The sequence below is a fragment of the Indicator indicator genome, chromosome 16, assembly GCF_027791375.1.
Source record: "Indicator indicator isolate 239-I01 chromosome 16, UM_Iind_1.1, whole genome shotgun sequence".
NCBI classification, from domain to species: Eukaryota; Metazoa; Chordata; class Aves; order Piciformes; family Indicatoridae; genus Indicator; species Indicator indicator.
The window spans coordinates 2,574,294-2,600,664 of NC_072025.1; the positions used below are offsets into that span (position 1 = coordinate 2,574,294).

The window sequence follows — 26,371 nt, forward strand, 5'->3', positions numbered from 1 at the left end:
GAGCCTGGAATGGGTTGTCCAGGGAGGTGGTTGAGTTCCCATCCCTGGAGGTGTTTAAGGCCAGGCTGGATGAGGCTCTGGCCAGCCTGATCCAGTGTGAGGTGTCCCTGCCCACGGCAGGGGGGTTGGAACTGGCTGCTCCTTGTGTTCCCTTACAACTCTGCCTGATTCTATGATTCCTTGAAGTACAAGGTCCTAGACCAGGATCCAGGCAATCAACAGCACAAATCCAGGCTGGGTGAGGAGTGGCTGGAGAGCAGTGTGGAGGAGAAGGCCTTGGGGGTGTCAGTTGGTGACAAACTCCCCAGGAGCCAGCAATGGTCCCTGGCAGCCCAGCAGGCAGCTGTGTGCTGAGCTGCATCCAAAGCAGGGAGAGCAGCAGCACAGGGAGGGGATTCTGCCCCTCTGCTCTGCTCTGACCCCATCTGCAGCACTGCCTCCAGCTCTGGTGTCCCCAGCACAAGAAGGACCTGGAGGTGCTGGAGAGGCCATGAAGATGATCAGAGAGCTGGAGAACCTCCCCTGTGGTGGGCACAGGCTGGGAGAGTTAGGGCTGTTCAGTCTGGAGAAGAGAAGGTTCCAGGGAGACCTTAGAGCAGGCTTCCAGTACCTGAAGGAGGCTACAAGAAAGCTGGGGAGGGACTTCTGACAAGGGCTGGGAGTGACAGGATGAGGGACAATGGCTTTGAGATGGAAGAAGGGAGCTGAGACTGGAGATTAGGAAGAAATTCTCTCCAGTGAGGGTGAGGAGACTCTGCAACAGGTTGCCCAGGGAGGTTGTGGATGCTCCTCCCTGGAAGTGTTTCAGGCCAGGTTGGATGAGTCCTTGAGCAACCTGGGCTGGTGGGAGGTGTCCCTACCCATGGCAGCAGCTGGTTCTTCAGGTCCCTTCCAACCTGACCCATTCTGTGAATCTGTGAAGCAAGACCTCCCAAGGCTGCTGCAATGAGCACTGGTTTTCAAGCATGCTGCTTGGACTGGAGCCAGACTAGAAAGAGGAGAATTCTGAGTGTGGGCATTGCACATGAAACAGGACCCCCAGGGGAGCTGAAATCAGGCGAGGGAATGAGCATTTTCGAAGGGGCAAGTTGGAGGTCTCTCAGAGGCAGAAACAGGACAGCTCTGAGCACTTAAAAACAGTACAGCACCTAGGGAGGGCAGAGGAGAGGTGAAAAATGAATGGGGGCTGGGGAGGGAGGTCAGGACAGGCCCCTTGATGAGGTAATGGCAGAAAGGCCTCACAGGAGGAGGTATTAAAAAAGTCCAGGTGCCCAGAAAGAAGGAAGCCTCTGAAGGGATGAAGGCAGGGCAGGGAGGACAGCCAGCCTCCCTCAGTCATGCTTCACTTGGCAGTTACTTGTCTTGATGTCTGCACCACTGCTGGGCAGCCAGATGGAACTGGAAGCATCTTCTTCCCTGTCAGGTTGTCTGGTTTGTTGAGTATCAGAAGACAAAAAGACAAACTTGTCTCCATCCTCCCCTTCCTCCCAAGCACCTGCCAAGAGCAGAATGATTCCAGAGGCAGAATGCTCTGCAACTGTTGTTTTTTTCTCCTTGTCATCTTCAAGTGTCCAGAGCTCCAGCACCACAGCAAAGGCACTGCAGCTATTTCCACTGGGTGGATACAGAGCAACTGAAGTGTAAGAAATTGCCTTCAGACAGGCACTGCTCCTGCTGAAAATAACCACACCAAGCCTCACCAGGTGCTCACCTGCAGCACCCCAGCCAGCTGGCTCCACTGCCAAAGCAGAAGGGGAGACAAGGTCCTCCCTTCAAGGCAGAATGATCCCAAGATTGGTTTTTGGCCAGTCTTGGGCTCCCCGGTTCAGGAGGGACAGGGATCTGCTGGAGAGAGTCCAAGAGAGGGTTCCAAGGATGCTGAAGGGACTGGAGCAGTGCCTGGGGAGGAGAGGCTGAGAGCCCTGGGGGTGTGCAGTCTGGAGAGGAGAAGGCTGAGAGGGATCTGATCAATGTCTATCAATAGCTGAGGGCTGGGGGTCAAGAGGGAGGGGACAGCCTCTGCTCACTTGCACCCTGGGATAGGACAAAGGGCAATGGATGGAAACTCCGGCACAGGAGGTTCCACCTCAGCATGAGGAAGAACTTCTTCACTGGGAGGGTCCCAGAGCACTGAACAGGCTGCCCAGAGAGGTTGTGGAGTCTCCTTCTCTGGAGACCTTCAAGACCCATATCTGGATGTGTCCCTGTGTGACCTGTGCTGGATTCTGTGGTCCTGCTCTGGCAGGAGGGTTGGACTGGAAGACCTCCAGAGGTCCCTTCCAACCCTGTGAGCCTCTGATCCTGTGATTTGCTCAGCCTGCTTCAGCCTTGGAGCTGCACTCACACAATGCCTCTGACAGCCTGGGGATAACTGCAGTGAGACTCAGAAGTCACAGCATGGTTTGGGTTGGAAGGGAGCTTAAAGATCATCCAGTCTCAACCTCCCTGGCATGGGCAAGGACACCTTCCACCAGATCAGGATGTTCAAGGCCCCAGACAATCCAGCTTGGAACACTTCCAAGGTTGGATGGACCGGAATGGGAATGGATTGAAGACTGAGGAGGGCAGATTGAGACTGGAGATTAGGAAGAAATTCTTTCCAGTAAGGGTATGGAGACACTGAAACAGGTTGCCCAGGGAGGCTGTGGATGTCCTCTCCCTGGAAGTGCTCAAGGCCAGGATGGAGTCCTCCAGTACCTGAAGGGGGCCTACAGGAAGGATGGAGAGAGACTGCAAAGCCTGCAGGGACAGGACAAGGGACAATGGCTTCAAACTAGAGCAGAGCAGATTGAGATTGGATGTCAGGAACAAGTTCTGCACCATGGGGGTGGTAGAACACTGCAACAGGTTGCCTAAGGAGGTCCCATCCCTGGAGATATTCAAGGTGATGCTTGACAGGGCTCTGGGCAAACTGCTCTAGTTGAAGATGTCCCTGCTGACTGCAGGGGGGTTGGACTGGATGACCTTCAGAGATTCCTTCCAACCCAGACCATTCTATGGACTCATTCCATGGATGAGGCTTTGAACAACTTGGGCTAGTGGGAGGTGTCCCTGCCCATGGCAGAGGGGTTGGAACTGGCTGATCTTGAAGGCCCCTTCCAAGCCAAACCATTCTGTTGATTCTCTGGAGCCCCCAAGCAGGTTGAAGTCTCCAGCAGACACTTCAGCCCCAAGCTGGCTCTCTGAGGGAAGCCAGACTTGTGCCATGTCTGGAACCCCCACAGCTCCCTTTGTTACACTCCTGCCACCCTAACAACATTTTTTTTTGCCCCCCACCAAGCAAGTCTGCTTTCAGTGCACAAAGCCACCTGCAACGCTAACCCCATGGCTCAGCTTCCTGCCTGCACAGAGCACATGCCCAGGGGCCAAGCAGAAAATAGGCAGCATTACATAAAGGCAAATGGCACTGCTGCATCCTGGATTACTGCATCTGCTGCCAGGCATTGGTGAGAGCTGTTCACAAGCTGTCAGGAAGGCCCTATTTTGGTCCAGGAGCACTTCCATATCCCAGAATCATCTCTTCTTCTGTCTGCCTCAGCAGCTCCAAACTGTGATGTTTTTAACTACAATGAGCAATTCAATTAGTGTACAATGACTTCAGCACCACTGCCCTGCCAGGTGAGCAGTAAAAGAGGGCATCTGCCTGCTCACACAAAGTTCATGCCTCACTGAGACACCACAGATGTCTTGATTAACAACTAGCTAACAACTCTACAGGTGAAGGAGTACCAAACAGAGCTGCTTGCTTGGAGAGTGAGCACTGCTTTGGGAGAAGGTGTGGAGTACTTACAGCCAGCTGCAGGGACTCAACCACCTCCCTGGGCAACCTGTTCCAGTATTCCACCACCCCCATGGTGCAGAACTTGTTCCTAACATCCAATCTAAAGATGCTCTGCTCTAGTTTGAAGCCATTGCCCCTTGGTCCTATCAATACAGGCCAGCTGCAGGGACTCAACCACCTCCCTGGGCAACCTGTTCCAGTGGTTCCACCACCCCCATGGTGCAGAACTTGTTCCTAACATCCAATCTGAATCTGCTCTGCTCTAGTTTGAAGCCACTGCCCCTTGGTCCTATCAATACAGCCCAGCTGCAGAGAACATCTTCCTTTGCAAAGGACAAAAAGGCACTAGCATGGATATTGTCCAGAGACACTGACAACCCAGAAAATCCCTGTGTGATATCAACTCAAGGCCAGCTTGGCCAGGGCCTGGAGCAACCTGGTCTAGTAGGACACATCCCATGGCAAGGGGCTTGGAACTAGATGACTTTTGGGGTCCCTTCCAACCCAAAGCATTCTGGGGTTCTATGAAGTTTAACTGCCTGGCTCTTCCAGGATCAGCAGTGCAGATGAGCACTGAGCAGGATGGATTTATGTGCAGTCTGAGAACTTCAAGGAGCCTGCAAAATTCTCCAGCTTGTGCTTTCAATGCAGACCCAAGGTACTGCTACAGTACTGGCTTTCCACCAGGAGTTAGACAGCAAAGAGTCTTTTCAGCTTAAAGCTACACTCACACACCCCACTCTGCTTTGCAGAAGACCTGACAGGATAATTCCTCACTCTACACAAGCCCTGGGGGTTCTCTCTGCCAAAGGAGGAATTCCAGCCCCCCCCCAAGCCACTCTTGTGAAGCTGTGAGGAGGAGCTGGAGAAGAGAGTTCTAGGACTGGGGCTGCTGAGCAAGCTGCAGCTGTTAACACTTGCCAGGAGTGGTGCTGGAGTCATTACCTGATGGCTTTAGGTCTCAATTACCTGTGAGAAGTTGGGAGGAGGGTTACTTATTACCCTCCCTCTGCCCTTGGTGCCAGTAGCTCCATCAGATGCACTCTTTTTTCTCTCTTCCCTGTCAAACCCCCTCTGCCCCTGCACATCTCTCTGCCAGCTTCTCTTGGTGTCCCCTCCTGGCAGCAGAGAGCAGAGATGCTCTAAGCCAAGTGTTTCCAAAGGTTGTTGGGTTTGGGGTGGGGTTTTTTGGCTTTTGGTTGTGTTTGGGGTTATTTTTTGTTTGTTTTGTTGGGGTTTTGTGTTTGTTTGGGTTTGGTTTTTGGTGTTGTTTTTTTTTAAAGAGATTATCCAAAGCTGGGAAAGGGCTTAGGTCTCTTACCAGTGCTAAATGCCCTGCCTCTGGAAGTGGTTTGTCCCCCAGAGCAGCCTCCAGAAGGCACAGAGGACTCAAGATCTTAAATGCAGGTCATTTGAGGTGATTCAGCAAGACAAAGCCCACACACACTTTGACCACCCAGATGTGGGACAAGCTCACCACAAGCACCACCTGAGGTTTTCACTCTCCTTCTTTTTAGAGGTGCAGTCAGATTCTTTTTGATTCCACCCTGGCCCACCAAGAACTGGTGGTGCATCCATCTCAGCACATGGTTTAGATTTCCTTCTTTTTTTTCCTGGCAGAGAGAGCTCCTGCAGCAGATTTGCTTACATCTGGGGCTATTTTTGCTAGGTTTTATGCAAGATGATTGAAGAAAAGAAAAACCACCAACCCCAACCCCTCCTTTTCAAACTGACACAGGAACCCAGCAAGCTTTTCTCAGTACAATATCAGTCAGGATCCTTATTTATGTGGCAATATTTCTCCTCCTCAGGAAAATGTGGTTCAAAAGATGCTGCTCTCCAGAGAGCAGTGGTAGGCTAATGGTGGACATTTGTCACTGCACACTTGCTGCTGAATTGCTGCCACTTCCTCACTTCGGATTCAGGAACCTGACCATCCAAGTCTGCACTGAGGCACCAGAAAGGGCCCAAAGAAAGAGGCCAGCTTTGCTACAGAGCTCTGCTGCTGAGTTTAAACAGTCATGATCACAGAGTATTGATCAGGACAGCCTGCAGGGCTCCTGCAGGGATGCTGAGGTAGTGGGAGGCATCCTCCTCCCTTCACCATTTCCAAACAGCAGCAGAGGAAGCTCTGCATGATGCTGGGGATTCACAGATTGCACTGGGTTGGAAGGGACCCTCAAAGGTCAGCTTGTCCAACCCCCCCTGCAGTCAGCAGGGACACCTCCAGCTAGAGCAGGCTGCCCAGGACCATGGTGAGTCTGATCTTGAATGTCTCCAGGGACAGGGCCTCAACCACCTCCCTGGGCAGCCTGCTGTGAGGAAGGGGGTAAGCAATGCCAACTTAGATTCCAACAAGGGTGCACAAAACAAGCATTAGGGTGGAAGAGGCTGCCCTGGGGAGTGGTTGAATCATCATCCCTGGAGAGATTTAAAAGCCATGTAGACATGGTGCTGAGGGGCATGGGTTAATGCTGGACAGGGTAGTGCTGGGTTCATGCTTGGACTCAATGACCTGAAAGGTTTTATTCCAGCCTAAACCACTCTATAATTCCAGTCCCAGAGCTGCAGAGGCTGGTGGTAGGACTGTCTAGCACAGCCTTTGGCTAACAAAGCTGCCCCAGTCCACCCATCAGGTCCAGAAGCCAGGCATTCCCAGCACATCAAACAGCCTCTGCAGGCAAAAGGCAGTTCCAAGCTGCCACACCTGAGACACTGCTGCTTACTTGGTTCCTCTTCAGACTGAACACATCCTGCTGGTCTCATTTACTGAGCCCACAGCTGCCTCTGCAGGAGCACAGCTGCAGTCCACAGCAGCCTCTGCTGCTGGACAGAGAGCCAGGCGTAAGGTTACCACAGGAGTGCAAAGTGCATGCCAGAAGGTGTTTGAGTGCCTTCTGTGCAGACCTGGAGAGACCTTAGTGCCATCTACAACTGCCTGAAGAGAGGTTGGAGCCAGGTGGGGGTTGGTCTCTTCTCCCAGTGACAGAAGGAGAAGTCACAGGCTCAAGCTGGGCCAGGGGAGGTTTAGGCTGGATGTTAGGAAGAAATTCTTTCCAGAAAGGGAGATTGGCCATTGGGATGTGCTGCCCAGGGAGGTGGGGGAGTCACCATCCCTGGAGGTGTTTAAAGTAAGACTGGATGAGGCTCTCAGTGCCATGGCTTAGTTGGTTAGATGCTGTTGGGTGAGAGGTTGGACTTGATCATCTTGAAAGTCTCTTCCAACCTGGTTAATTCTGTGATTCTGTGCCCACAGCACCACATTCCCTGTACCTGTGAGATCTCCACCCTGTGCCTGCATCCCTGGCTTGCCTTGGAATGACAGCCAAGGAGGGAACACTCTCCATGAGGAAAGGCCTTGTCTCTTTACAGACACCAAGGGACATGGCACAGCAAGTACAAGCACTTGATTTTGAGGAGAACAAATGACAACAAATATCTGAGGGCTGGGGGTCAAGAGGGAGGGGACAGGCTCTGCTCAGTTGCACCCTGGGATAAGCCAAGGGGCAATGGATAGAAACTCCAGCACAGGAGGTTCCACCTCAGCATGAGGAAGAACTTCTTCCCTGGGAGGGTCCCAGAGCACTGGAGCAGGCTGCCCAGAGAGGTTCTGGAGTCTCCATCTTTGGAGACCTTCAAGCCCCATCTAGATGTATTCCTGTGTGACCTGTGCTGGATTCTCTGGTCCTGCTCTGGCAGGGGGGTTGGACTGGAAGACCTCCAGAGGTCCCTTCCAACCCCTAACATCCTGCAAGCCTCTGATCCTGTGATGTGCTCTCCATGAGGAAAGTCCTTGTCTCTTCACAGACACCAAGGGAGATGGCACAGCAAGTACAAGCCCTTGACTTTGAGGGGAACAAATGAAAACAGACACAGACACACACAAAAAACCAGAAGAGCAGAGTACCTCTGACTTCTATAGTGGCGTTGGCTATGGGAGAGTTTGCAAACACAAACACGCACAAGTACTCCCCTGACTCTTCTGCTCTGGGCTTCAAAATCCTGCAGGCAGGGAGAGAACAAAGCAGCCAAGTTAAACACTCTGGTAGCAACCAACAAACCAGCAACACAGGATTTGAGGTTTTTCTCCTCACCCACCTCCCCCATCATCCTCCCAAGGCTTGAAGCTTTTTAAACCCACTCGCACAGCTGCTGCCTGTTAATTCCTGTTCACAGCCTGCAGTCAGTGGTGTGCCCAAGGGGTCACTATTGGGTCCAGTTTGGTTCAAGATCTTTAGCAACCACCTGGCTGAGGGCATTGAGAGCATCCTCAGCAAGTTCTCTGATGATACAAAGCTGGGGGAGAGTGGCTGACACCCCTCAGGCTGTGCTGCCATCCAACCAGAGCTGAGAGCTGGCTGCAGGCAAACCTCAGGGAGTTCAATCAGGACAAGGTCAGGATCCTGCAGCTGGGGAGCAGTCACAGCAGGCACCAGGACAGGTTAGAGGCTGCCCTGCTGGAGAGCAGCTCCACAGAGAAAGACCTTGGAGTGCTGGTGGGCAGCAAGTTCTGCATGGGGCAGCAATGTGCCCTGGTGGCCAAGAGACCAATGGGAGCCTGGGGTGCAGCAAGAGAAGTGTGGCCACAGGGCTGGGGAGGTTCTGTTCCACCTCTACTCTGCCCTGGTGAGACCACAGCTGCAATCCTGTGTCCAGTTCTGGGCTCCCCAGGTCAAGAGAGACAGAGACCTGCTGGAGAGAGTCCAAGGGAGAGTCAGGAGGATGATTTGGGGACTTGAGCATCTCCCCTGTGGAGAGAGACTGAGAGCCCTGGGGCTGTTTGGTCTGGAGAAGAGAAGGCTGAGAGGGATCTGATCAATGTCCATCAATAGCTGAGGGGTGGGGGTCAAGGGGAGGGGGCCAGGCTCTTTAGGTGGTGCACAGTGATAAGCCAAGGAACAACAGGTTCAAGCTTGAACATAGAAGATTTCAGCTCAACATGAGGAGAAACTTCTTGACAGTGAGGCTGACAGAGCCCTGGAGCAGGCTGCCCAGGGGGGTTGTGGAGTCTCCTTCCCTGGAGACTTTCCAACCCCACCTGGATGCATTCCTGTGCAGACTACCCTCAGTGATCCTGCTTTGGCAGGGGGATCAGAGACTGGATGATCTCTGGAGCTCCCTTCCAACCTCTAATACACTGTGATACTGTAATTCCAGGTGGACCTGCTTGAGCTAAAGGAAGCTGTTTGCCAGCACAAACAGGGAGGAGTTCCAGGTTGGAAATCAGCACAAATGTAGCTGGAGCAGCACAGTCAGCCATCTTCCAGCCCCTGGCCAAGAAGGCAGATATCCTCACCCTCTGAGGAGGAAGCATGCTCTGTGTGTAGCACCTGCAGGGCTAGCTGCAAAGCCAAGGCTGACACTCAGAAGCTGCTTCCTCTTTGGATAGCAGGCATGAGGCTGGGCCCTTCATAGCCTCCTGGTTCAGACTGGATGGGGAAGAACTGCAAAAGCTGGTCGAGACCTGACAGCAGCCTACTGCCAAATAGGATCAGGAAAAACTACCACAAGTCTTGTCTCAAAAAACAGCCAGTGGCTGAGTGACTTCCCAGTGCAATTTCTGTCACCTTGGAGACATTGAATCTCTTCTCAGTGGTGCCCAGGGACAGGACAAGGGGCACTCACAGGAGGTGCCACCTCAATGTCAGAAGAAACTTCCTTGTTGTGAGGGTGCTGAAGCAGGCTGCACAGAGAGGTTGTGGAGTCTGCTCCTCTGGAGAGATGCCAACCCCACCTGGACGTTGTGATGCTGGGCAAGCTGATGTGGGTGACCCTGCTGCAGCAGAGGGGTTGCTCTGGGTGATCCCCAGAGGTCCCTTCTAACACCCAGAATGCTGGGAACCTGTGAATAGCAGATGCAGGCTAGCCAGAAGAACATTAGAAATACTGCTACTACTACTAATACTAGATTGAAGCTTGAGGAGGGCAGACTCAGACTGGAGATTAGGAAGAAATTCTTGAGAGTGAGGATTGGGAGACACTGAAACAGGTTGCCCAGGGAGGTGGCAGAAGCCCCATCCCTGGAGGTGTTCAAGGCCAGGCTGGAGGAGGCCTTGAGCAGCCTGGGCCAGGGGGAGGTGTCCCTGCCTATGGCAGGGAGGTTAGAAGTGGATGATCTTTAAGATCTTTTCCAACTCAACCCATCCAAGAAAACCAAGATGACTTTGCACTCAAGATGGTGCCAACTTCATGGGCACCAGCTTTTGCTGTGCTTCAAAAAGCTTTTGCATAGAGGTGACTTAAAAGCTCTCCACACATGTTCAGCTCTTTCCCTCAGGAGATTTTTGAGGCTAGAGCAGTGCATGGCAATGGGACACAGCATTTCCACCTCCACACAGCCCAGAATAAGGCAAGAGCTCTCCCCATCCCTCCCCCTCCCTGCACCAAAAAGGCTTCTTGGTTTTCTTTCTTTCTTATGAATGCTTTCTGAAACATGAAGTGAACAGAAACTCTGAGGAAGAGCACTGCAAGAAAAGAATTTAATTAGGCATGGAAACTGCTTAGACACATGGAAAAAGCTGCTCACTTGAAGACAATCCTTGGACTCAGGCCATGGCTGCCTGTCCAGCTCCAGTGATCCAGCCTGGAGTTAGTTCTAAGGTTAATGTCTTTCAGATACGGGATAATAGAGCCACTTGTCACAGAGTATCTGAATGGCAGCAGGAAAGATCATTTTGTACCCAAACATCAAAGCAATCAGGGGTGTTTGAACTGCAGGCAGCAGCCCTGCTGGCCATGGTGACATTGTCACCTGGCTCCACCCAGCTCTTGCCATTCCTGAGCTCTCCTGACTCTGCAGGAAGGAAGGAAGGCAGAGAGCAGCTGGCTAAGGAGCCTTTAAATAATCACAGCCTGACCTCTGCTCTTTATCCACGAGGCTTTAAAGGCAGGGAGGGGTGGGAGAGTAAGAGGTTGGATCTACAACTCCCCCAAAGGAGGCTGCTGCCAGGTTGGGTCTCTTCTCCCTATTAACAAGTGACAGGACATGAAGAAATGGCCTCAAGCTGCAGCAGGGCGGAGTAAGGTTGGACATGAGGAGAAACTGCTTGATGGAAAGGGTTCTCAGACCCTTTCACAGTGAGTTGAATCCTTTGGATCCCTGGAGGTGTTTCCAAGCTGCAGAGATGTGGTGCTGAGGGCCAATGGTTTAGCACCAGACTTGGTGCAGCTAGATGATGGTTGGACTGGATGACCTTAGGGGTGTTTTCCAGCTAAACCCATCCCAGGATTTCCTTCTTTCCATTCTACACAAGCTTCTTTTTCAGGTCTGAGAGTGTCAATGTCAGCCTCTCCTGGAGCACTCACCAAAGTGTGAGCTGATGGGGCTGCAGGGTTTTACAGACAGACAAGCACCTGGACCAAGTCTGCTTAACCAAGAACTTCCCTCAGTCCTCTGGCTGTAGGAAGATCTCAGCTTTTTGTAGCCATAGATTCTGCAGCAGATGGAAAAACCTCCACCTCCCCCACATTTGCTATGGGTTAGTCAACTCTGAATTAACTGATGAGGAATCCAAACTATGAGAGTAGTCTAGGGGACAAGGTCTCCAGAATGAAAGCTCAGGATGGCCAGAGTCACTTCTAGACCCTTGCTGCTTGTGAAAGAACCCACTCCAACTAATTCTTGCCCATTCTTAATTAAAATGATAATTAAATCTCTATCCTTCTGACCACAGCTGCCTTCCAGCAAGAGCAGCTCCAGCAAGTTTGAATGAAGAATGAGGAAGGTTGTGCTCAATGTCTGATGTTGTATGAAGCAGGATTTTTAAGGGGTTTTCACTTAAATCCTGAAGCCACAACATACAACAAAGGAAGTTACAAAGGAGCAGGAATCTAAGGTCTGCATTTGAGATCTACACAAAGCAAGTTATAAAGGAGCAGGAATCTGAAGTCCCCTGATTTCCCCAAATTCTCCACCTGCCCTGTGATTGCCAATCCTTCATCCCCTGGGAACAAAGCCACTGTCTTGCAGCCTGCCCACCTTTACTCTTCCTTCTGCAGGACTTGAGAATTGAAGGAAAATTTAATTCTTTCTTCACTGAGGGACTTGAAAGGAAAATTCCACCCTACTTTGTGACACATTATAAAGAAGTCAGCCTTGGTACTTCAGTTTCCTGCATAATCAAAGGTCATTTTCAGTAATCTGGAGGCAAGGCACCTTCTGCAGCACTTAGTCTGGTGCTTTTGGACAAGGCTGCTCATCAAGTTAATTGCTAGATGAGAAAGCAGAGCCTTTCAAGACCAGTACCCCCAGCACTCAACACTGAAGAAATCACAGGAAGTAATTATGGAACTCAATGAGGCCATTTCTTTAAGCTGCCAAACTGAACAAATAATGCAAAGTGGAGAAGCAAAGGGAAACAAACTGGAACAGGTCTTGATCAGAATCAAACACCACTTCCATAATCCTGTGGATGAAAATATTGCTTTGCTGAGGCACTGAAAGCATTCAGCACCTCTTAAATCCTGTGGCAGAGCACAACATTTGTGTGGAAAAGATGCCCCAGAGCTCTGCTAGAGACAGCAAAAAAGCCAGCTCAGAGTGAAGTGCCTTGCTTTGGGGCAGGGCCAAGGCACAGCAAACTGTGGAGTCTCCTTCTCTGGAGACTTGAACACCCATCTGGATGAGTTCCTGTGTGCCCTGCCCTAGGGGACCCTGCTTTGGCAGGGGGTTGGACTTGATCTCTGGAGGTCCCTGCCAACTCCCTACCATTCTGCGCTTCTCTCAAACCAGTTGCACTGCAATGTCACTGTGGGCCTTGCTCAGATAATCACTTCTCTCTGCTGTAACAGTTGAGGGAGGGGATCAGCAATGAGTTTATGTCTTCAAAGAGCAAGTTAGCACCAGCTGGGTAAGACTTTGCTCAAGTGATCTTCACCTTTAGCTTAAGACTACTCTGCTCTTGTGAGACTCCACCTGGAGTACTGCCTCCAGTTCAGCACAAAGAGAACATGGAACTATTGGAGTGGATCCAGAGATGCCATGAAGATAGATGGCTGGAGAACCTCCCCTATAGGGACAGGCTGAGAGAGTTGGGGTTGTTCAGCATAGAGAAAAGAAGGCTCCAGGGAGACCTTAGAGCAGCCTTCCAGTACCAGAAGAGGGCCTAACAAGAAAGCTGGGGATGGACTTCTGACAAGGGCTTGTAGTGACAAGATGAGGGGCAATGGATCTGAGCTTGAGGAGAGCAGATGGACAATGGAGATTAGGAAGGAATTCTTGAGAGTGAGGGTTGGGAGACACTGGAAGAGGTTGCCCAGGGAGGCTGTGCATGTCCCCTCCCTGGAGGTGTTCAAGGCCAGGCTGGAGGAGGCCTTGAGCAACCTGGGCTGGTGGGAGGTGTCCCTGCCCATGGCAGTGTGACTAGAACTGGATGTCCTTTAAGGTCCCTTCCAACCCAAACCACTTCATGATCCTATGAAGAGAAAGATGGTTTGCTGTCCATGCTGCCATCAAGAAAAGTACATGGAACGGAAAAAACAAATCAAGTTAGATGTACAAACCAGCCCTGCTGGCATCACTGAGCAAGCCTCCTAAGTTCACCTCACCTCTATGGGGTGAAGGCCTCATTTCAGGAAGACAGAAGCCCTCAGAGCATTTCTGCTCCACGCAAGCTACAGTGAAATGGAAGTGGTGGCTGTATGAGTTCTGTCCTCCTTCACACCCTTAGAGGGAAGGCAAAGCCAGAGTATGCACAGGTGTAGCAGATGAATGCTGGAAATCCTAGAATGGTTTGGGTTGGAAGGGACCTTCCAAACCTGCTGCCATGGGCAGGGACACCTCCCACTAGACCAGTTTGCTCAGGGCCTCATCTAGCCTGGTTTGGAACAGTGCCAGGCTTGGAACTCTGACAACTCATGAGCAGTAACTCAGACAACATCATCCTTCACCTCCCAAGGCTAGAGAAGGACTAAACCAGTTGATTCCAGTAGTGGTTTATGTGCTGCATTTCCCTGCACAATAAAAAAATACAGCTGCAGATCCATCTTTATGCAGCCACCAGCTGCACAATGTACCCAGAGGAAAAGAAAACCAGGCTGAATGTCTCTGCCTGTGTCCACACTCATGGACACTCTAGAGAAGATGTAAATTGCTTTCTGGGTCTTCTCATTCTCTAATTCCTTGAAAGGAGGCTGGGGACAGGTGGGGGTTGGTCTTTTCTCCCAAAGAACAAGTGGTAAGACAAAAAGAAATGACCTCAAGTTACACCAGGGGAGGTTTAGGTTGGATATTAGCAGAAACTTCTTGCCTGACAGGGTTCTCAAAGACTGGCACAGGCTGCCCAGGGAGGTAGTTGAATCCCCATCCCTGGAGGGGTTTCAAATAGGCAGAGATGTGGTGCTGAGGGACATGGTTTTGGTAAAATCACAGAATGGTTGGACTCAATCTTCAACAACCAATTCTAAATGAGTTTCTCTTGAAAAAGAAGAGCTTGCAGCAGGTTTTTATTGATTCCATGATCCAGCTGGGACAGCAGACAACAGCTTTCCCAGCATCATTCTAACACTGTTCACAGACACACTTTTGGTGGACCCTCTAATGCAGCTCAGCTCCTTTTGGCTGACCACCACTGTAAAGCTGAACCGGGGACACTGAAATCCCAACACCCCGAAGCCGATCTCTAACCAGGTTGGTCACTCTCTGGTGGAAGATGAAGGCTATTTCCCCAGAGACTTACTTGTATTCTGTAGTGTTTGAAGATTTTCTAGTGCCAGGGATCTCTTCTCCATTCTTCACCCAGTAGCTGGCAGAAAGGGGGCTGGGGCTGGTGGTGAGGTTACACTGCAATGTGACGGCCGGGCCATAGACGTGGATGACGACGTCCTCACTGGCGTTGATCCTGGGCTCTGAAACACACCACCACCACCTTCAATAGCAACCAGCCTTGGCTGTACCATGTGCTAGTCTACCACTCAAGAAGGGAATTGGGATGGGGAAAAAGAGACTACACAAGGAATGGCACTCATTTGGGAGACAGCAAGAAAAGTCACACTGAAACAGCTGACCACCGGTGAAGGCAGCGACCTCAGGGACGAGCATCTCTAAATGGGAAAAAGCAGATTGATTTTTCAGACTGGTTAGTTGCACACTGACCATCACTGCAGGTGTCTACACACCACCATTCAGCCATCTTCTACACACTACTGACCAGGCACTGGAAGAGGTTGCCCAGGGAGGTGGTGGAGTTACCATCCCTGGAGGCGTTCAAGAAACCTGAGGACTTGGCGCTTTGGGACATGGATTGAGGGCCACAGTGGAGTCTGAGGTTGAAGGTTGGACTTGATCTTGGAGGTCTCTTCCAACTGAAACAATTCTATGGTCCTCTGACATGGGAAAATGCTTGTCCTGTGACCACAGGATACTGGCTGGTCCTTCTCAAGCAACTTTTTCTGCCTATGGGTTTCCCTGCTTGGAGGTTAAAACCGACCCCATGCTCTGTATGGAACAGCAAGTTCCCTGCAGAGGGTGTATGGCAGACACAGCCAAACCTTCTCTGAAGGATTTCTGGGCTTCCTCCTGCCTCTGAGGAGAACATCCTGTGCACAGGATGTATTTCAAACACCACAACTTTCTTGATGTCTGCAATTCCAGCAAGTGCAAGGCACAAGTCTGCTGTGGGGTGGCTGAAAGCAGCCCTCCAGGCTTAATAACAACAACAACAACAAAAGAATAGACACCCTGGTAAAATGAGAGCTGGGAGCTATTTCATTTCTAAAGTCACCTCAAACACAAAGATTTACAAAGGGAAAAAAACCCAAACAACTGTGTTAGCCTTGCTGCATAAAGAGGCCACTTTACTGGCTGCAGGAGGAACTGAAGCCATAACCCAGCTGCTTGATGCCACAATCTTACCTGCTAACAGCAAATTCACCTTTTTTTTTTTTTTTTTTTTTTTTTAGGAGAAAGCCTTTCAGGAGTGCTAAGGTTCTGTGAGGGCACTGCCCTTACATGTGAGAACCACAGCTTTTGGTAAGATGGTGCAGACAGCTCCTACTCCCTAACAATGCTGATGGATATTTTCAGAGCAGCTGGAGACAAATTTCTTCCCAAGCTTGGGGAAAAAAAAAAAAAAAAAAAAAAAAAACCACCACAACAACAAACCCCAGACCCTTCTGCCGAAGGTCATGGATGTGAGGAACAAGTTCTGTACCATGAGGGTGCTGCATCAGGTTTACCCAGGGAGGTGGTTGAGGCCCCATCCTGCAGATATTCAAGGTGAGGCTCAACAGGGCTCTGGACAACCTGATCTAGTGGAGGATGTGCCTGCTGACTGCAGAGGGGGTTGGACTGGATGACCTTTGGAGGTCCCTTCCAACCCAAACCATTCTGTGATACTTCAACACAAAACAAGAGAGCTTAAAGGGAATTGCAGAATCCTTACTATCCACCTTCCAAAAATACCTGGGTTTAGTACTGGTTATAGCTACAGCTTCAACCAGAGGCCACTGCTGTAGCAGGCTCCCCCCACGGAAACACTGCTGGGATTCCTGCCTTTGATGCATCTCTTAAGGAGTGAAATGAACTCCAAGGAGGAAGCTGATGCCAGCTGCTCATTTCACCCAGCACACTCCTGCAGCACCAGCTGCCTCCTCTGCAAAGGGCAGGAGGGTGAGGCAGGTGGTCAGTGCTGAACATCTTTGTGCTTATTGTTGTCAGTCAGCAGGGGGGAGGGAAAGGAGGGGTCTGAAATCCTGCAAAATTCTGTTAGGTAACACATTTGGAACAGAACCTTAGATGCAGGCAGTCTCTTGGATATTCATCCGCAAAGCACTTGGAACATAAATTTCTGACACAGAGCAAGGGGAAGTGGAAAACCCCCAGCACAAATGGTTTGTTTTCATCACATCAAACACTCCTCTGTCCAAAAGCAAGTCCTTAAGATTAGTGCCCAGAGAGGCAGGCCAGAAAAAAATCCCTCTACCTACTTCTGACATGACAAAAGCAGCAGCTGACTGCTGTCTCTCCTCTCCCCCTCTCTGAGGGGCTGGCTGCAGTCTTCCCACAGCTCCTTCAAACTAACTGCTGAGCAAACTGGTGGTTACTGAAGGGGTTTTGACTCTTCTCACAGACATCTTGGTTACCATCACACATTTGCAGCTGTGTTTCCTGTTCCCACGCTGGGGATTTTAATTGTACACAGCTGTCTGGGTCCAGAATGCAACCCAGAAGGTCTGTAGTGACAAGTAATGGCTTCAAACTGGAAGAAGCTCCAGTTAGATTGGACATTAGGAAGAAATCCTTCCCCATGAGGATGAGGAGGCACTGGAAGAGGTTGCCCATAGAAGCTGCAGAGGCTCCCAGCCAGGCTGGATGGTGCTTTGAGCACCTTGGTCTAGTGGGAGGTGTCTCTGCCTATAGCAGGGGGCTTGGAACTAGATGAGCTTTAAGGTCCCTTCCAAACCAAACCATTTTGTGATTCTACAAAAACTGGGTACAAAATTGTTCTGTTAAAGCCATGCCACTACCGGCCTGCTCCCATCTCCAACTAGAAGCTTGTGTGCTTGGGAAATGTGCTTAGCAGTGTGCTGCAAAGTGTAATTCAGTGTCAGAACCCTGATACAGGGAAATAATAACCTCTGCTAGAATCCACTGATTAAGGCCTGTGGTGACAGGAAAAGGGACAAAGGCTTCAAATTGGAGAAGGGCAGATCTAGATTGGATGTTAGGAACAAGTTCTGCACCATGAAGGTAGTGGAACAGGTTGCCCAGGAAGGTGGTTGGGGCCCAATCCCTGGAGATATTCAAGGTGAGGCTGGACAGGGCTCTGGGCAACCTGATCTGGTTGAGGATGTCCCTGCTGCCTCCAGAAGGGGTTGGGACTGAATGACCTTTGGAGATCCCTTCCAACCCAGACCAATCTGTGATCATGTTGGGTTTGGCTCTAAATGTTTTTCTCTGATGATGAAAACAGCATCTTCAAGTCTGTCCCCTGAGAAATACACAGAGGGTTCTCCTTTTGGGAGGAGGACACTGGCAGGACAGGCTTTAGGTCACTCCAACCAAGCTTGCACCACCTCCAGGCAAGGGCTGTGAGCACTGCTGCTGGCTGTGTAGAGGCACTGGAGGTGGAAAGCAGAGGTTCTGCCAGCAGAAAGCAGGACACACATGCTAGCAAACAGGGGAAAAAAACCCCACCAAAATAGGTGAATCTTGTCCCTACAGGGCCAGGAAGTTAAAGACTTTACCCAGAAGGGTTTTGGTGGCCTTCATGTTCTGTTAATAAAGGGCTGGTTCTTCAGCCTCTCAAACCGATGAGCCAAAACGTGGAAAAAAAGAAAAACAAACCCCAAACCAACCCTGCCTGGAGCTCCAAATGCTATTTTTTTGCTAATCCACACCGTTTTACACCTAGGTCTCTAAGCTGCAGCATCCAGAAAATACTTGCAGCTGCCTCAAGCTTGCTTTCCTGGAGTCTGCTGGGGCATTTTTGTGTCTGAGCTGCAACTTTTTAAGTTGTAGGCTAAGCAAATTGTCTCCTTTCCACCATTCAGATCTGTTCCTGCTTCTGCAATTTGTTTCTTTCAAAAATAAAAAGGCAAAGGCAATCAGGCAGTCCCAGCTTGACTGAATTCTAGCAGACAAACTGCAAATGGAATAGTGGTGGGACAGCACATCCAAAGAAGGATGTCCACTGGAATGAGCAAAGTCTCTTTTTACACATCATTTAAACTGCCCATTCTAGGTGAGATCAGGTTTTAAGGGTAAAAAAAAACCCAACAAAACAAAATCAACCCCAAACCAAACAAAAAAACAACAAAACACACACACAAAAACCAAAACCAAAAAAAAAACCACCCAAACCAACAAAAAACCCCAAAAACCCAAACCACCAACCAACCAAAAGCCACACACCTAAAAAAAGGCAAAACAAACCAAACAAAAAGCAACCTACTAAGCAACCAAAAAAAAAAGCCAGCAAAAGCCAAAACCAAAACCCCCAACCAACCCAAAAGCAAAAAAGCCCAAAAGCAAAACAAAAAACACCCCAAAAGCAAAAAAATACTACCATAAGCCAAAAAAACCCAAAATCCCCCAAACCAAGCCAAGACACAAAAATACTCCAAAAAAACTTCAACACCAAAATAAACCCCCAAAAGCAAAAAAAAAACCCAAGAAACCCAAAAGCCCCTCCAGCCCCCCAAAAATCCCCAGAGATCAAAAAAATCCCAAAAGCTAACAAAAAACTCACCTAAAAGCCAAAACCACCCACAATGAAAATCCAAAAAGCCAACCCCTCCAAAAGCTTAAGACCCCCAGAAGCTTAAAACCCAACTAAACCCCAAAAGCTAAAATCCCACAAGCTAAAAACCCCCAAAACCTAAAAAAAAACCCCAAAAGCTAAAAACCATCCCAAAAGCTAAAAAATAAACCACCAAAAGCTAAAAAAACCCCAAATCCCAAAAGCTAAAAACCATCCCAAAAGCTAAAAAAAAAATCCCAAAAGCTATAAAACCACCAAGCCCCCAAAGCTAAAAAATATCCAACCCCCAAAAGCTGAAAAACATCCCAAAACCTAAAAAAAAAAAACCCAACCCCCAAAAGCTAAAAAAACCACCAACCCCCAAAAGCTAAAACCCGCCAACCCCCAAAAGCTAAAAAACCCACCAACCCCCAAAAGCTAAAACCCACCAACCCCCAAAAGATAAAACCCACCAACCCCCAAAAGCTAAAACCCGCCAACCCCCCAAAGCTAAAACCCACCAACCCCCAAAAGCTAAAACCCACCAACCCCCAAAAGCTAAAACCCACCAACCCCCAAAGCTAAAACCCACCAACCCCCAAAAGCTAAAAAACCCCCAAAAGCTAAAACCCGCCAACCCCCAAAAGCTAAAAAAAAAAACCCCAACCCCCAAAAGCTAAAAAACCACCAACCCCCAAAAGCTAAAACCCGCCAACCCCCAAAAGCTAAAAAACCCACCAACCCCCAAAAGCTAAAACCCACCAACCCCCAAAAGCTAAAACCCACCAACCCCCAAAAGCTAAAACACCCACCAACCCCCAAAAGCTAAAACACCCACCAACCCCCAAAAGCTAAAACCCACCAACCCCCAAAAGATAAAACCCGCCAACCCCCAAAAGATAAATCCCACCAACCCCCAAAAGCTAAAACCCGCCAACCCCCAAAAGCTAAAACCCGCCAACCCCCAAAAGCTAAAACCCGCCAACCCCCAAAAGCTAAAACCCGCCAACCCCCAAAAGCTAAAACCCGCCAACCCCCAAAAGCTAAAACCCGCCAACCCCCAAAAGCTAAAACCCGCCAACCCCCAAAAGCTAAAACCCGCCAACCCCCAAAAGCTAAAACCACCAACCCCCAAAAGATAAAACCCGCCAACCCCCAAAAGCTAAAACCCGCCAACCCCCAAAAGATAAAAACTACCAACCCCCAAAAGATAAAAACTACCAACCCCCAAAAGATAAAACCCACCAACCCCCAAAAGCTAAAACCCACCAACCCCCAAAAGCTAAAACCCACCAACCCCAAAAGCTAAAACCCGCCAACCCCCAAAAGCTAAAAACTACCAACCCCCAAAAGCTAAAACCCGCCAACCCCCAAAAGCTAAAACCACCAACCCCCAAAAGCTAAAAACCGCCAACCCCCAAAAGCTAAAAACCACCAACTCCCAAAAGCTAAAACCCACCAACCCCCAAAAGCTAAAACCCACCAACCCCCAAAAGCTAAAACCCGCCAACCCCCAAAAGATAAAACCCGCCAACCCCCAAAAGATAAAACCCGCCAACCCCCAAAAGATAAAACCCACCAACCCCCAAAAGCTAAAACCCACCAACCCCCAAAAGCTAAAACCCACCAACCCCCAAAAGCTAAAACCCACCAACCCCCAAAAGCTAAAACACCCGCCAACCCCCAAAAGCTAAAACCCACCAACCCCCAAAAGCTAAAACACCCGCCAACCCCCAAAAGCTAAAACACCCGCCAACCCCCAAAAGCTAAAACACCCGCCAACCCCCAAAAGCTAAAACACCCACCAACCCCCAAAAGCTAAAACACCCACCAACCCCCAAAAGCTAAAACACCCGCCAACCCCCAAAAGATAAAACCCACCAACCCCCAAAAGATAAAACCCACCAACCCCCAAAAGATAAAAAACCCAAAACGCTAGAAAACTACCAAATCCCAAAGGCCAAAATCCATCCCAAAAGCTAAAAAAACACCAAATCCCAAAAGCCAAAATCCATCCCAAAAGCTAAAAAACCACCAAATCCCAAAAGCCAAAAACCATCGCAAAAGCTAAAAAAAACAACCCAAAAGCTAAAAACCCCAAAATGCTAGAAAACCACCAAATCCCAAAGGCCAAAAACCATCCCAAAAGCTAAAAAACCACCAACCCCAAAAAGCTAAAACCCAAACCCCAAACACCCCCTCAAAAAAAAAAAGTCAATCCTCCCCACAGAAACACCAAACCTCCTGAAAAATCCACCTCACCCCCTACCCCAAAAAAAGACCAGAAAAAGGGACAAAACCAAACTACAAACCAAAACCACAAACAAAAAACTACCCCATCCCCCTCCCCCCCCAAAAAAAAACCTAACTCCAAACATCAAAGAAAAACCCCAAACTCAACACACAAAAGAACAACCAAAGGGCCCAGCCAAACCTAAAGCACTCTTAAATCAAACCCTCTTAAGGCAGGTTAGGAAGGAGCCTGAAGCCAGCAGCTCCTCTTCCTGGGGGTGCTAACTCCTCCAACTCAAGCTGCACTTGAGCTGTCTGCAGTGAAGTTGTGGTGTTTGAGGACAAGCTTTGATTTACAGGGGAGTGACAAAGAGGTCAATGCTCTTTGGAGGTCTTTGATGCTGATGTCAAATAATGCTCACTGCTACTTGGAAAGCTCCACCACCCTTTAAAGCAGGGAATTCCCCATTTCCAAGACAAATTGTGGACACTGAGAGGTTTAAGGTGGTCTCCAACCTCCAGGGCTGGCTTGCAAAACTTGCTTCCCCCAAGCCCTTTTACCTCCGTGGTCATGCAGCAGTTTGATGCCCACCTGGTGTGCTTCCTGGTCAGATCTCCTAACACACAGACAACCCCACACACAGTATTAAAGTGTTCAAGTGTTGGGTTCAACACTTCCCCCACACTCCATGAGAAACACAGAATGATGCTGGGCACAAGGCACTTGGCAACAAAGTTATGACACACACTCCAGAATTAGTAGCACCAGATGATGTTAACTGGGGAGGAAGAGGAAAAGTTAAATCTTCAATCCCTGGAGCAGGTTAGTAGCAAGAGCCTGAGAGAGGGGAGGGAGAAAACAAACAAACAAACAAACAACCTTTCCATATGGAGATGTCTTCCCAGGAGTCCATTCCCAAACTGGTGACATGAAAAGGATTTTCTCCCTCAGCAGGTGACTAAAACTGACTGGACACAGCAAGACAAGCACAGGACCACCACAGAATTACCACACTTAAAGAGTAACCAAAGGTCCTAAGAAGGGCAGAGGGGATGTGTAGGAGACATGAATTCCTAGCAGCCTTGTTTGGAGCTTTAAGGCAGCATCACCTCCTGCAACCACTCTTGCTGTCAGGGGTCATGCAGGTGATCTACCAGTCTGAGTCCTTTGGGAGCTCAACGGACAGAGGAGGAATGGAGCATCAGGGCTGGAAGCTGAGCAGGTTTGAGTTGAACAACCATTTATTTTTCCACATGTGAGCAATGCTGTTTCCATTTTCCAGAGGGAAGCTCTCTGATCCAGCAGTGCTGACTGCAGCATCAGGCTTTAGGGTTATTTTGGGGGTGGTTTTTGCAGGTGTTCCAAACCCATAAGCCAGACATAATTACACAGAATTTGACATTTTTGTAGCCAGGCAAACCTGGAGGTGGTACATCCAAGGTTTGTTCATGCACAGAGCAGAACAGCAGGAGGATATCTGTGTTCTGCTCTCTGATACTTCAGGACATTGAGAAATCACTGAGAGAGCAAATTCTGTTCTACCTCCAGGCTCATGTTGCAGATTTAATTCACTCAACTATAACTCATTAAATGTTTATCTTAGTAGCAACTGAAGGAGTTTGGCATCTTCCACAAAATGAATCAGGGTTCTCCTCTACCAAGAGCCAGGGTTCTTCTCTCTAAGGAGGGGAGACTGAGACTGCAGAATAGGAAGAAATTCTTGATGGTGAGACACTGGAACAGGTTGCCCAGGGAGGTCGTAGATGCCTCCTCCCTGGAGGTGTTCCAGGCCAGGCTGGATGAGGCGACCTGGGCTGGTGGGAGATGTCCCTGCCCATGGCACAGAGATTGGGACTGGATGATCTTTAAAGTCCCTTCCAACTCAAACCATTTTATGAATATATAAACTCCTGCCAATGCCAGGGGAGTTGGAACCGGGTGATCTTCAAGGTCCCTTCCATCCCAGACCATTCTCTGATGACACAAAGGTCCCAGCTTGCCTGGGACTGCTTTAAAAGCAGAAGTCTTATAACAAAGAACAAAAAGCAATTCTGGGTCAACAATATCCTCTGCTTTTGAAAGCTTGGCTGCTGCCAAAAGTTGCGTTCTCACATGAAAGTCATTTAGCTCAAGTTATTAGTTCAGCACTGAGGGGAGGATATTCCCCCTCCCCTTCCCTTTCATAGGCTGGATTAAGAATAGCTGCATCAAGTTCAGTGCTGCTGCATCAGAGAACTCATTAGGAACAAGCTGCTGTTCAGAGAGGAAAAGGAACACCATGACTGGCTGGAAAAATCTAAACATTCAAGGTGCAAGGGAAGGATTTGTACAGCAGCGTGGATGCAACCAAAACCTCCTGAGAGAAGGCACTCGGAGAAATTCCAAAAGAACAGAAGAAATTAAAACAGAAAAGAAAACAAAATGGTTAGACCTGGCAAGAACACAAGAAATCAAACACAAAGGTACTCATGGAGAAGCCACTACAGAGCTAAAGAAGGGCAGGGAAGAAACACAAGATTCACCACTGGGCTTGCTTGCACACAAAAGCTACAGAAACAGATCCAGAGGATTTGATTTTTTTTTACCCCACCCCCAAGTCCTTTGATGCTAAGGAGAAGAGACAGGAGATGGCAGACAACATCAGCACTACACAGACAGAAGGGGCAGTGTGAGGTGGAAAACAGCAGGAGAAGGTAGCTGAGGGTGGGCATGGGGGGCAGAGGAGGGGAGGGGTTCACTAGGACTGCCTCTAGGTACTACAGAACCAACTACTGTAAGGTGCCAGAGACTCACTCTGCAGGACGCTTATAGTAGCCTGGGCTCGAATCCACGTTATGGAGGGATTTTGCCTCAAGTCATTCCTCCTGGGGTCGTTGCTGGCCCTGCACTCGTAAGTGCCCGAGTCTTCCAAGGTCAGGCGAGTTATTCTCAGCACACTCACCCCATTGGCCCCGTAGGCTGTGTTAATGGTGACACGGCGCTTCCGAGCCCCATCCCACAGCTGTTTGAAAGACTCAGCCCGGTTGACTTCAGCATACCACCACTGGATCTCTGGAGTGGGGTTCCCAACCACATCACAGTACAGTTCAAAGGCGTCCCCCGTGAGTCTAGTTTCTGACATGGGCGACTTGACAAACCCGGCTAGAGAGGGAAGGGGCAGCAGAAACGCAGTGACAGAGTGGCAGAAAACAACAGAGATCTCGGCAGAGAACAAAGCAGTGAGGGTGCAGAAAACAAGAGTTAGGTAAGACATCAGCTTACATCTGACAACCAGACAGCTTCCATTCAAGAAAGCACAACACGGAGCAGCACTCGGGCGTGAAGGGTGGTAGCTGGAGAGCAGAACACTCCCCATGAGAGGCACAGGTGGGTGCCAGGAGAGGTTCAGGTTACATCTTAACAGCAGTAGCTTCACCAAAAAGGGGTTGGTAAATCAGCCTGCCCAGGGCACTAGTGGATACCCATCCTTGGAAGGGTTTCAAAGCCATGTATCACAGTACATTAGAGGTTGGAAGGGACCTCCAGAGATCATCAAGTCCAACCCCTCTGCCAAAGCAGGATCAACCCAGGGTAGTCTGCACAGGAATGCATCCAGGTGGGTTTTGAAAGTCTCCAGAGAAGGAGATTCCACAACCTCTCTGGGCAGCCTGCTCCAATGCTCTATCAGCCTCACAGTGAAGAAGTTTCTCCTCATGTAAATGTGGTGCTGAGGGATGTGGTTTAGTGGTGACCTGGCAGTGCTGGGTTAACAGTTGGGCTTGATGATCTGAAAGGTCTCTTCCAAACTAAATGATTCTATGATTCACAGCACAAAGTGCTGATCCTTGCTGCTCTGGGGGCAGCATGATGTTCTTGGGAAGCTCCAGGCTGCAACACACAGCAGCTAGGAGGTACCTCCAAGCCCCAGGACACTCTGAAAAGTTTGTCAAAGCTGTTTCAGTGGTGTGGACCTTGTAATTGGTTAGTGTTAAGTGTGTTCATGGCCAGATGTCTTGTCTCTGAGAAGTCTTGTTTCATATGAGCTGTCTGCGGAGGGGGGTGGGGGGGCAAAAGGGGGAATAAAACCCCAGCGTGCTCCCCTTTCAACTCTGAACTCTGCTTGGACCTTTTCTTCCATCTGTTTTGGACTTGTGAAGCAGGGAATTCCCTAAGACACAAATGACCTACTTTCCTGAAGTGGCTGGATCACCACAGCTCCAGGAGCCTCACAATCTTCTAAGGTAAAGGGAATTTCATTGGGGTACACACAGGCAGGCCCAAAGATTGACTCATTAGTTAGGAAAAGAACAGCATCAAAGATGCTTCAGCAGCCCACAGGATTTTTTGCCTTCTGCAGGGGGGATGTCGTGCTGACATTGGTGCTCAGGCCAAAATATCCTTATTAAAGCATGAAATCCTTCAATACTTACCAGCTTCAGAGCCCTGCTAAGAGCACAGACATCCTAAATTGTCCTTCAATCCTATTTTCAAAGGTATCTATTGAAAACCACGTTGCCTTAAAGCTAGTCTCTGCCTCCACCAAGCCCTCCCTCTAAAAAGCAGAAGATTAGAATGCAGCTGGTGAGACAGATTATGCAGCAAAACCCAGCACAGAGCTGTGCTCCCTGGGCAGCAGGGCTCCTCAGCAGCAAGCTGAGGGCCACACAGCTGACAAAACTCTTGATTGTTTCATCCCTCTCCTCGAGTTCATGGCTCAAATTCAAAGACAAGATGAAAAAGACAATACAGTGGACCCCAGAAAACAAAAAAGAGGACTGAAAAAGCCTTGGGAGACATTTCTGATGAGCTTCCCCCACACACATCATGAAACAGTGAAGCAAAGAGTTGTAGGTGGACTATCAGATGGGAAGTTGGTACCAAAGATGCAGCCCAGAAGACAAATCACATCTTGGGCTGCATCAAAAGAAGTGTGGCCAGCAGATGGGGAGAGGTGATTCTGCCACTCCGCTGTGGTGAGACCTCACCCCTGCAGTTCTGTGGCCAGCTCTGGAGACCCCCAAACAAGAGAGACATGGACCTGCTGGAGTGGGTCCAGAGGAGGCCACAAAGATGATCAGAGGGCTGGAGAACCTCTCCTATGAAGACAGGCTGAGAGTTGGGGTTGTTCAGCCTGCAGAAGAGAAGGCTCTGGGAAGACCTTCTAGCAGCCTTCCAGTACCCTGAAGGAGGCTACAGGAG

General features: G+C 49.6%; 1 protein-coding gene across 1 annotated transcript in view; it reads right to left on the bottom strand.

Annotated features, from left to right (window-relative positions):
* Positions 1-26,371, bottom strand: part of NPTN (neuroplastin) — a 77,158-nt gene that overhangs the window by 19,949 nt on the left and 30,838 nt on the right. The window contains exons 2-4 of the mRNA XM_054388119.1: positions 23,987-24,392; positions 14,458-14,626; positions 7,689-7,783 (exon numbers count right to left, since the gene is read on the bottom strand). Of these exons, the coding sequence (XP_054244094.1) occupies positions 7,689-7,783; positions 14,458-14,626; positions 23,987-24,392 (670 nt within the window). The remainder of the gene's footprint in view (positions 1-7,688; positions 7,784-14,457; positions 14,627-23,986; positions 24,393-26,371) is intronic.